The following is a 12,117-nucleotide window of genomic DNA, read 5'->3' on the forward strand; positions in this document are numbered from 1 at the left end:
TCATAGATCTATTGTTCCCAGGCTTCTCCTTACATCCCTTCTTGAACACTAGCCACTCTCCAGTCATCTGGCAACTTCACCTGTAGTTATAAATGATTCAAATATTTCTGCAAGAGGCCCCACAATTTCTTCCCTAACTTCCCACAATGTTCTGGGATGCACTGGATCAGGTCCCAGAGATTAATCCCAGAGATTATCCAGCACTTCCTCTTCTGTAACGTGAACATTAGTATTTATTTTCCTGAGTTCTGTAGCCTTCTCTAATTCTTCCCAACTTAGTGGGTAAGGCCGTAAAGATGGAAATAGATATGGGTGCAAACGTGTCTCTGATTCCCGAATGAATATATAGGGCAAAGATAAAGGCACTGCTATTGAAGCTTGCCAGGATTAAGGAAGTACATGGAACAGGTGATGCCACTGAAAGGCTATGTATAGGTAAAAGTATAGCTAAATGACCAGTATGCTGAAACTGTCTCTGGACGTAGTGAAAGAGACTATTATGCATAAGTCAGATTAAAGAAATCAAAGTTAAATTTTGGCATGGTTAATAGGCTGGCAGACTCAAGGGTGTAAGGAAAAGGAACCCGAAAGGGATTTTTCATGCAGAGAGTGGTGTGTGCTTGGAATAAGCTGCGAGGAAGTGATGGAGGTTAGTACGATTACAACATTTCAAAAGCATCTGGATGGCTATATGAATAGGAAGGGTTTAGAGGGATATGGGCCAAATGCTGGCAACTGGAACTAGATTAATTTAGGATATCTGGTCGGCATGGATGAGTTAGACTGAAGGGTTTGTTTCTATACTGTACGTCTCTATAACTCTATGTCTTCAAGGGAACCCTGGAGAAATGAACTGTTGAAGCATGAGGCTCATCCAAGAAGCCTGAAGGCACATCCAGCATCATACACCATACATCCTAAGGTGGAGACCGAACTTGAATGGCTGGTGAACCTGAAAGCATTGGCATCAGTAACCACCAGTGAATGGGCCGCTCCAATCATCCCAGTCCTAAAAACAGAAGGCGTGTTGAGGATTTGTGGTTACTTTAAGGTCACAGTCAACCCAGTCCTGTGTGCAGATCAATACCCACTCCCATGCATTGAAGACTTGTTCACTGGAAGGCTGAGGGAAAGAAATGCTCAAAAATTGATATATTGCAGGCCTACTTGCAGATGGTGTCTGTGAAGTCCCAGCACCTCTGACAATAGTGATACTCGGGGACTGTTCCGCTACAAGTGACTGCCTTTTGGCCTCATATCAGTGCCAGCTCTAATCCAGAGGGCCATAGATCAAAGTTTGAGTGGATTGCCAAGTATCCAGTGTTGTCTGGATGATATTTTGGTTGCTGGATCCTCTGAAGAGGAGCATTTGAAAAACCTGGAATAAACCCTAAGCAGGTTGCAGGAACATGGCCTACAAGTAAAAGGGAGAAATGTGAGTTCTTAAAGACTCCATAGAGTTCCTGACCTATGTAATTGATTGCAAGGGACTACACAAGGCACCCAAGAAGATTGAGGCTTTCATGAAGGCTCCCACACCAGAGAACGTGTCTCAACTGAGAATCTTCTTGGGATTTGTAAATTACTATGGCAAGAATTGGTTGCTGGGAAAACGGTGATATGGAAATGGACCCAGGAATATGAGGAAGCTTACCAGGAGGTGAAGCAAACCTTAAAAAGGTCAGAAGTATTGACACCTTTTGACTCGAAGTTGGCACCGCCTCACCTTAAGGGGTTTTGCGCTGTACTGTCACACATCTTGCTGAATGGAGAGCATTTCAGAGTGAAGTTATTTAGTGCAAATCAGCCTCTGTATTGAATCAATGATATTACTCATCTACTAAAATTTGAACTGACTTTGCTGAAAGTTTGTTATTTAGGTTGGGCGCAAAAGTGAAGACAACATCTTACAATTCATTGTATCAAAAAAACAGGTTAGATGTTATCCTATATTCTTTACAGATAATATTTGCTGACATTTTAGAGCAGCTACTATGTAGATAAGTTATGTTAGTGTACAGTTTGCCCATTCAACTAAGATAATACATAAAATGGAGAGTATTTTCTTTTTTTCACACAGATGAAAAACTAAAAGACAAAATCATATCAACTCAATGCTATGTGGATACTTATATCAGCAGGCAGATGAATAGCAGTACCACTGACTGCTGCTGCTTAAACCGACATTGCTGTCATGGTATGTCATGCTTCTCAGTCTTGTGCTATTGACAGTAGCTCACCTGAAATATATCTCTGACATCGGAGATCCAAATACATGTAGGTCGACTCTTCTTTCTGCTGCCCTCCACTTTGCCCTGTAGAAGAAATCACAATAGCTTTTCAGCTGTTGAAATGGCCTAAATGCTGACATTTTATTTATCAATGTAACATTTCAGGGTTCCTTTTCATTCTTACAATTTCAAGCAGCTCTTCCTTTGCCCTATAGTTCATATGTGGATTTCGTAAATGACAGCCATAGTTTTGAGCTTATGTTTTTGAAAGATGTATGAGTTTCATCAGTCCAAAATCATTTTCTGAATTTGGTTGAGTTATGTAATAAATTTGCCATAGATTCTTTCACAAAATAAAATAATTTTCTCAGGTTTATCCATTATGCATTCTGATTCATTTTGGCACATACAATCATAGAGTCAGAGAGATGTCCAGCACGGAAACAACTCATCCATGCCAACCAGCTGTCTGAAAATAATCTCATACATTTGCCAGCACTTAGCCCATCTCCCTCTAAACACTTCCTATTCATATACCCATTGAGATTCCGTTTAAATGTTGTAATTGTACCAGCCTCTACCACTTCCTCTGGCAGCTCATTCCATCCTTACGCCATCCTCTACATGAAAATGTTGCTCCTTAGGTCCCATTTAAATTTTTCCCCTCTCACCCTAAACCTTTGCCCTCTAGTTCTGGACTCCCCCACCCCGGGGAAAAGATCTTGTCTATTTACCCTATCCATGCCTCTCATGATTTTATCAACCTCTATAAGGTCACCCCTCAATCTCCAATGCTCCAGGAAAAACAGCCTCAGCCTCTCCCTGTCGCGCAAACCATCCAATTCTGCCAGCATCCTTGTCAATCTTTTCTGAAACCTTTCAGGTTTCACAACATCTTTCCAATAGAAGGGAGATCAGAATTGTAGACAATATTTCAATAGTGGTCTAACCTGTACAGCTGAAAATGTGTTGCTGGAAAAGCGCAGCAGGTCAGGCAGCATCCAAGGAGCAGAAGAATCGACGTTTCGGGCATGAGCCCTTCTTCCTGAAGAAGGGCTCATGCCCGAAACGTCGATTCTCCTGCTCCTTGGATGCTGCCTGACCTGCTGCGCTTTTCCAGCAACACATTTTCAGCTCTGATCTCCAGCATCTGCAGTCCTCACTTTCTCCTCTAACCTGTACAGCGGCAACATGACCTCCCAACTCTTATACTCGATGCTCTGAGCCATAAAGAAAAGCATACCAAACACCTTCTTTGTTATCCTATATACCAACAACTCTACTTTCAAGGAACTACAAACCTGCACGCCAACGTCTCTATGTTCAGCAACACTCCCCGGGAACTTACCATTCAATGTATAAGCCCTGCCCTGATTTGCCTTTCTGAAGTGCAGCACCTCACATTTATCTAAACTAAACTTCATTTGCAACTCCTCAGTCCAGTGGCCCACCTGATCAAGATCTAGTTGCACTCTGAGGTAACCTTCTTCACTGTTCACTACACCTCCAATTTTGGTATCATCTGCAAACATTCTAACTATACTTCCTATGTTCACATCCAAATCATTTATACAAATGACAAAAAGCTGTGCACCCAGCATCAATCCTTGTGACACCCCACTGATGACAGTCCTCCAGGATGAAAGGCAGCCCTCCACCACCGCCGTCTGTCTTCTGCTTTTGAGCCAGTTCTGTATCCAAATGGCTAGTTTTCCCTGCATTCCATGTGAGCTAAACTTGCTCACCCAGTCTCCCATGAGAAACCTTGTCGAACACCTTACTGAAGTCCATGTAGATTTTGTCCAGTACTCTGCCCTCATCAATCCTCTTCATTACTTCCTCAAAAAACTTAATCACGTTAGTGAGACATGATTTCCCATGCCCAAAGCCATGTTGACTGTCCCTAATCAGTCCTTGCTTTTTCCAAATACATGTAAATCCTGTCCCTCAGGGCTCCCTCCAACAACTTGCCTACCACCGATGTCAGGCTCATTGGTCTACAGTTCACTGGCTTTTCCTTACCACCTTTCTTAAATATTGGCACCACGTTAGCCAACCTCCAGTCTTTCAGCACCTCACCTGTGACTATTGATCCAAATATCTCAGCAAGTGGCCCAGCAATCACTTCCCTAGCTTCCCACAGATTTCTCAGGTATACCTAATCAGGTCCTGGGGACTTTATGCTTTTTAAGACATCCAGCACCTCCTCCTCTGTAATATGGACATTTTTCAAGTTGTCACCATCTATTTCCTCACATTTAATGTCTTCCATGTCCTTTTCCACAGTAAACACTGATGCAAAATACTCATTTAATATCTCCCCCAACTCCTGGGGTTCCACATAAAGGGTGCCTTGCTAATCTTTGAGGGGCCCGATTCTCTCCCGAGTTACCCTTTTGTCCTTAATGTATTTATAAAATCCCTTTGGATTCTCCTTAACCCTATTTGCCAAGGCTATTTCATGTCCCCTTTTTGCCCTCCTGATTTCCCTCTTAAGTATACTCCTATTGCCTTTACACTCTTCTAAATATTCATGTTTACATTTGTACAGTTACTTAAATAAAATTATGTCATGTTGAGTGAACTTTATTTCAAATAAAATGAGAAATTGCTGGAAGAATCTTTTTCTCACTGCAATCAATTCTGAAGAAGAGTCACCAGTCCCGAAATGTTGACTGCTTTCTCTCCACAAATGCTGCCAGACCTATGAGATTTTCTAGCAATTTCTGATTCTATTTTTGTTTCTGATTTCCATCATCCACAGTTCTTTGTTTTTTATTTCAAACAAAGCTTGTTTAAGATGAACAAATACCTATTGAAGATACCTAGTTTTATCAGGTATAGCTATATAGTCCTGTGTTTTTGTGTTCATTGCATTCTATTTGGGACAACACCTCTAATTAACTATAATTTCTGTAAAATCTCTTTGAAAAATGTGTTTAAACTAATTTTTTATTGATGATTTAATATATTTTGTAAATCCATCTCATCTTCTGTCCAATTTTGTACTCAGTTGGGACTTATGCCGCTTATGCCATCTGGCCAGTGTTTGCATCTCCTTAGATCACATGGGTTCTCTTTCATGACGGTGGACAGAAAGGACTTGAGGCCAGAGCTTAAATATGGAACACAAAAAGTGATGAACAGGCAAACCGCAAACTCTCCTTTCACATTTTCTCATGCATCTCCAAGAGTAGAGCCCTGGAGATCAGTCATAGATTCTAGGTTCCTAGACAACAGCAGGTGCAGACAACCCTAGGACTAACCGAAATGTCACAATGACTTTGAGCATCTCATTTTCATCAAATAAAGTGGCAATGCATTTGCTCTATACAATAGCGCAGACTAGTGGGTAAGAATGGCAAATGGCTGAATTCTCTATTTGTTCTTTCGAAATCATTGTTGCAATAATTTCTTGTTCTGTGAAATACAGTGGATGGGTGGTGGATGAGTGAGACAAAAATATTGGATGCAAATGAATTAACTATATGCTATTTGAAATTTAACAGGAAATGAGCAATCACACACCCATAATATAACTTGAACGTTCACAGAAAAAAAATTGGCTGGAGTTCAGACACTTATTTTCAACAAATGCCATTCACGTTTGCTTCCAAAAGAAAAATGGTTCAGTGTTTCTTGATCTAAAGGTTATTGGATGCAGGAAACATTTCATGCATTCAATCATTCATAGAAACAGAAAGTGCCAGAGAAACCCAGCAATTCTGGCACCATCAATGGATAGAGAAACAAAGTAACATTTCAATTCCAGTGTAGCTGTTCTTCAGTACTCTGAATCCAATCATTCATGTTTGATTTTATATGGAACATTTTGTTAGCAACAGTTAAGCTTCCACTGCAGCAACTTGCCAATGAATCCTTTTATTTTCATTCATGGTATATGAACATCATTAACGTGGCCACCATTTGTTGTCATTTCTAATTACCCTCCTAAAGTGGATGATGATAACCTCAAACCCCTACATTCTGTGTGGCGCAGTACTGTTGGAACAGGAGTTCCAGGAACTTGGTGCATCAAAGAGAAGGGACAATGATACATTTCATATTCAAGTTGATTTGAAACTTAAAGGGGAATTGCAAGCAGTAGCATTCCAATATGTTTGCTTACTTTTACTTCCAGATGGTTGGTGTTGAGAGTTAGAAGTGTCAAATGAATTTTAGCAAGTTACTGCAGTGCGTCTTTTAGAGGTACATTAGCGGGTGGCACGGTGGCTTAGTGGTTAGCATTGCTGCCTCACAGTGCCAGGGACATGGGTTCAATTCCCTGCCTCAGGTGACTGACTGTGTGGAGTTTGCACATTCTCCCTGTGTCTGTGTGGTTTTCTGCCAGATGATCCGGTTTTATCTCACAGGTGAATTGCCCATAGTGTTCGGTGCATTAGTCAGGGGTAAATGTCAGGAAATGGGTCTGAGTGAGTTACTCATTGGAGGGTTGGTGTGGACTTGTTAGGCCAACCAAATGGCCTGTTTCCACGCTGTAGGGAATCTAATCTACAGTGTCTTGTGCATTGATGGTGGATGGATTAAATGCTTAAGGATATTGATGAAGTGCCAGTCAAGTGGATTGCTTTGTTCTGGATAGATACTTCTTGAGTGTTTTTGGAACTGTATTCTTCCAAGAAGCTGGATAACATTCCATCACACTCCTGAATTGTGGCTTGTAGCTGGTGGACAGGCTTTGGAGAGTCAGGAGGTGGGTTACCAGCCACAGTACCTTAGCCTCTGACCTGCTGTTGTAGCAAGAAGATTCAACAACCAGTTAACTTTCTGGTCATTGTTTATGACCAGGATACTGATAGTGGGAATTCAGTTAAAAATCACGCAACACTAGGTTATAGTCCAACAGGTTTAATTGGAAGCACACTAGCTTTCGGAGCTACGCTCCTTCATCAGGTGATAGTGGAGGGCTCGATCGTAACACAGAATTTACAGCAAAAATTTGCAGTGTGATGTAACTGAAATTATACATTGAAAAATTGATTGTCTGTTAAGCCTTTCATCTGTTAGAATACAGTGATAGTTTCACTTCTTTCAAGAAAGAAGTGAAACTATCACTGTATTCTAATAGATGAAAGTCATTTCTGCACCTCTGCCTTTACAACCTCAAAAACCCATGACAAAATAATCTTTTAAAGTGACAGTATTGTCATGATTGTAAAATAAACATTGGTGTCTAGCCTTACTCAGGTTCTTTTTGAGCAAGTTTGAAACACATATCTCTAAAATTTCTCAATTTTGTGGAATGCTAGTTTAGCATAAAGTGACAGAACACAATTCCTCATAAAGCAGATGTAGTGCTATGCAACATAGACAATATTTTAGCAGACATTTCAACTTCAGTGGCTTGAACATAGTCCTTGCTGAACTCATCATCCAAACACGCGTTCTGTAGACAAGTAGGTAGCTTCTAAAGAGAGAATTCTAGTTCTTTTTATTCTTAGAATTTGAGATTTAAAAGTTTCCAGTAATGTTTGCCACGTGTGTGTGTGTAAATAAGTTTGAAGGATAGATCTTTGAGAACTTTGTGATGTCTTCCTACAGTTCAGTGACCTGTTGATACTCAAGGCTGAATTGCCGTCAGAAGACAGGTAGCTAATTCATAGGAATCAAAGGCCTTTTGTCCAAAGATGACAGAAAAATTCCAAAATTAGGGACTAGACCAGGTGCCTGGAATTGACCTCCTGCTGGAAAATCAGGAACTTGTCCTTCAGGCATGCTTTGGGGTCGTCCCTGCTTGCTTGGCCAGAACTGCAGTGGTAGTTCTCTTTAGAAGGGGTTATATTTTTAAATTAAAAATGTAGAAAGTTTCATAGATGAATCCTCAAGGTGCTAGCATCCCCTCTATGTCTTGCCTAAACTGCAGGATGCTGTTTATTCAAGTTAAAAGGCTCTCAGCTTCAAGAGCCTATTCAGCACCCTACGTTGTGCTGTGAGTCAGTCCTCTGCCACTAAATGAACAATTTGGGAATAATCACCGTCAAATATCTGTTCTAGACTTAGTATGGATTGTCGTCCCCAACTTGCAAACTCAAAATCCTGTCCTTTTTGCCTAATAAATTAGGTGAACATGTGCCACTTAGACAAGACGTGTGTAATTTCAGTATAATGGAAGTAGCGATGCAGGAGCTAATTCTGCATGAAGAAAACATAATTACCTTAAGAGAATTGTAAGGGGCCCACAAAGTGTTACATCCAGGCAACAACTGATTCAAGAGATGGAATAGTTATGGCTGCAGAAATCCTGCATGGCAGCAATTTCACATAAAATGTAACAATTTTGCAAATTACACTGACTGTGGCACGTTGGTGTATTTAAACTGAATAATTATTTAAATCTAGCGTTTGCTATTTTTCCAATTTTTGACAAAGCTCCACCCAGAACACAGATTACCTGTATTAACTGGACACATTGAAACTCCTGGGGCTTGGATTATTCAAATTCCTACCCTTGATGGTATGATATTTTACAATTTTTATGAAGAATATTTTGTGCTTTATGTTAAATTTTATTGATCATTATGGCCTTAATAAGTTTTTTTTTTGCTGAGTAGTGTAGCATTTTTTGATATTTTATTCATACCAGTACTTTCTTTCACATTTCTCGGTTTTTGCTATTAAGTAAGAAACACCATTCCAAGTAGCGAGAATAAGAATTCCTTTGTGATCCCAATATTACTGTATGGTCCAGATAGGGAAGTCATAAGAAATGCCTCATGAGACCAATTTCATCTCCCATGTCACAAATCCAGAATCAGTATTTTTAGAATCGAATAGACATATCAAATGAAATGGGAAGTAACCAATATGCATTGAGTGCACAAAGCCTCAAATGCCTAATTTATTTGACCAAGTTGAAAGACTAAGTCAATGCCTTTTAGGAGAATGCAGGGTTTTTTTCAGGTATTAGCTGTTAGCCCCACTGAGAAACTCCGTAACCACTGAAGAACACCTGTTTTCTGCCATCTATCTCTGTACTTTAGAAAGTATGCCATGCTATTTAGGGACAGTGAAGAAGTATGTGTAAAAGAAAATGATGCTTCAAGTGCAACCTCCATAAACGTGTGACACTTCACAATTTAAATTTGTAATTGGTTGATGGACTGCAGAAAATATGAACAAAATTATGTGCAGTTATTTGCACCTTCTCCCATATAACTGCCTCCTTGTGTATGACTTCTATCTTTTCCTATTGAAAGGTGACTTTCAGCTACAAATATGGGTACCCTTCTATAGCCCCTGTGCTATAATCCAATCCAAGCCCATTTTTGCCACTATTGAAATATCAGAACCAAGTGCATAGCACAAGATCATGATCAAACCTCAAATGGAGATACAAGAATATTTTTCGGAAAGCATGCTTGTTTATTTAACTGTTCCTCTTTCCAAGGTATGAGCTTAAGTCTTATTATTATGTGTCATTTACATATCAGTGCAAAGACTGAATCGAATATGTCTATTCGATTCTAAAAATACTGATTCTGGATTTGTGACATGGGAGATGAAATTGGTCTCATGAGGCATTTCTTATGACTTCCCTATCTGGACCATACAGTAATATTGGGATCACAAAGGAATTCTTATTCTCGCTACTTGGAATGGTGTTTCTTACTTAATAGCAAAAACCGAGAAATGTGAAAGAAAGTACTGGTATGAATAAAATATCAAAAAATGCTACACTACTCAGCAAAAAAAAAACTTATTAAGGCCATAATGATCAATAAAATTTAACATAAAGCACAAAATATTCTTCATAAAAATTGTAAAATATCATACCATCAAGGGTAGGAATTTGAATAATCCAAGCCCCAGGAGTTTCAATGTGTCCAGTTAATACAGGTAATCTGTGTTCTGGGTGGAGCTTTGTCAAAAATTGGAAAAATAGCAAACGCTAGATTTAAATAATTATTCAGTTTAAATAGTGCTGTGTTTGTGAAATAAAAAACTGACGCTTTTACCTTGACAGAAACATGGCTTAAATTTAACATATTCCTTTCTCCTCATTGTATTTTGACATTTTGAAAGGGAGTCTGAGGTCACACACAAGTGCCTTTAGAAGAAGATGAAGTGCAGAAAAACATGTTAGTCAAACACTCTGTGCATCCTGTCTTTGGGCAATCTTGTCATGGGGTGGGTGAGGATTGGTTCAGCTACACAACCAATAACAGAAAGTAGCCAATTAGTGGAAGTAACTGGCACCTCCGGCTTAAACAGGGAGACTGCCAGGATCTCCCTGGCAGCAGATGCTGCCTGACCTGCTGTGCTGTTCCAGCAATAAAGTTTCAACTTTGATCTCCAGCATCTGCAGACCTCACTTTCTCCTAGCAGATTATTTCCATGATGCAGATAAAGCCCAGCAGAGGCCAAGCTTTAATTGGCACCTCCAGTAAGATTATGGAGGTGGCCAGGCATTAATCTTTGGTCACAGTCTCAGAAAATCTCCAAAGGATAAAATTCTCCCTATCTCAACTCTGAACACCTTTTCATGAGTGCAAGATTTGCTCTTGTTACTAATGCTTATATATAATTTAGATTTTATCCAGGATCCTTTGGGCCAACAAAATGGGAAGAAATTCATCAGCGAGTTCTAAAAGTTTTGAAGTCAAACAGCGCAAGACAAAGACTGGATTTTGTAAGTACAATAAAAAAATTGATTTCCATTATCTTAAAAAACTCATGAATGAAAAAAATCCACCAGGAACTTGAACCTGAAGTCACATAAGAGTGTTCAGTATTGGTACAACAAAAATGAAGACATTTATGAAGCAAAATATTTGAATTTAAATTCATGAATGAAAAAAATCCACCAGGAACTTGAACCTGAAGTCACATAAGAGTGTTCAGTATTGGTACAACAAAAATATTTATGAAGCAAAATATTTGAATTTAAATTTCAACAATCAAAGTATTACTATATATATTAGCTCCTTATATATTACTGTTGTAGCTTCTATATCCTACTGTATTGCTCATTGCCATATACCATACAGAAGGTAGGAAGAAATTGACGTATTAACTCTCAGGGCCCACTGAGAGCTGGACAGAGGCACGTGTGGGGTGGGTGAAAATAATGCAGTCCTAGGCGCCAGTTGTTTCCAGTGTCAGTAAATTTCATCAGGATCCATTTTGCTTCCTTTATATCACAGAGGAGCAGGAAAGTCTAAACAAGAAGAGATAGGAAAGTGGAGCACAAGCAGCCTTGGTGAAACCCCTTAGAATAGAATCCCTACAGTGTGGAAGCAGGCCATTGGCCCAATAAGTCCCTTTGAAGAGTAACCTACCCAGACCCATTCCCCTACCCTATTACTGTACATTTACCCCTGACTAATACACCTAACCCATACATCTCTGAACACTACTGGCAACTTAGCACGGCCAATTCACCTAATCTGCACATCTTTGTGTGTGGGAGGAAACCGGAGCACCTGGAGGAAACCCATACAGACAGGGAGAAAGTGTGTAAACTTAACACAGTTGCCTGAGGCTGGAATCAAACCTGGGTCTGTGGCACTGTGAGGCAGCAGTGCTAACCACTGAGCCACCGTGCCCACCCATGGATGGAGAGAGGGCATCCCCAAAATCATACTCATTCTATTAGAGTCATAGAGATGTACAGCATGGAAACAGACCCTTTGGTCCAACCCGTCCATGCCGACCAGATATACCAACCCAATCTAGTCCCACCTGCCAGCACCTGGCCCATATGCCTCTAAACCCTTCCTATTCAAATACTCATCCAAATGCCTCTTAAATGTTGCAATTGTACCAGCCTCCACCACATCCTCTGGCAGCTCATTCCATACACGTACCACCCTCTGCGTGAAAAAGTTGCCCTTAGGTCTCTTTTATATCTTTCCCCTCTCACTCT

The 12,117-nt window shown here is 40.1% G+C and overlaps 1 protein-coding gene across 5 annotated transcripts in view; it reads left to right on the top strand.

Annotated features, from left to right (window-relative positions):
• Positions 1-12,117, top strand: part of spata6 (spermatogenesis associated 6) — an 89,594-nt gene that overhangs the window by 64,070 nt on the left and 13,407 nt on the right. For 2 of the 5 annotated variants that reach the window (XM_043699237.1, XM_043699240.1), the window contains one exon: positions 835-2,684. In XM_043699237.1, the coding sequence (XP_043555172.1) occupies positions 835-1,186 (352 nt within the window). In that variant the 3' untranslated portion in view covers positions 1,187-2,684. Of the gene's footprint in view, positions 1-834; positions 2,685-10,781; positions 10,882-12,117 lie in introns of those variants that run through there. The other 3 variants (XM_043699238.1, XM_043699239.1, XR_006312973.1) reach the window with 2 other exon arrangements.

Source organism: Chiloscyllium plagiosum, chromosome 11 (genome assembly GCF_004010195.1).
Source record: "Chiloscyllium plagiosum isolate BGI_BamShark_2017 chromosome 11, ASM401019v2, whole genome shotgun sequence".
In the NCBI taxonomy this organism is placed as follows: domain Eukaryota; kingdom Metazoa; phylum Chordata; class Chondrichthyes; order Orectolobiformes; family Hemiscylliidae; genus Chiloscyllium; species Chiloscyllium plagiosum.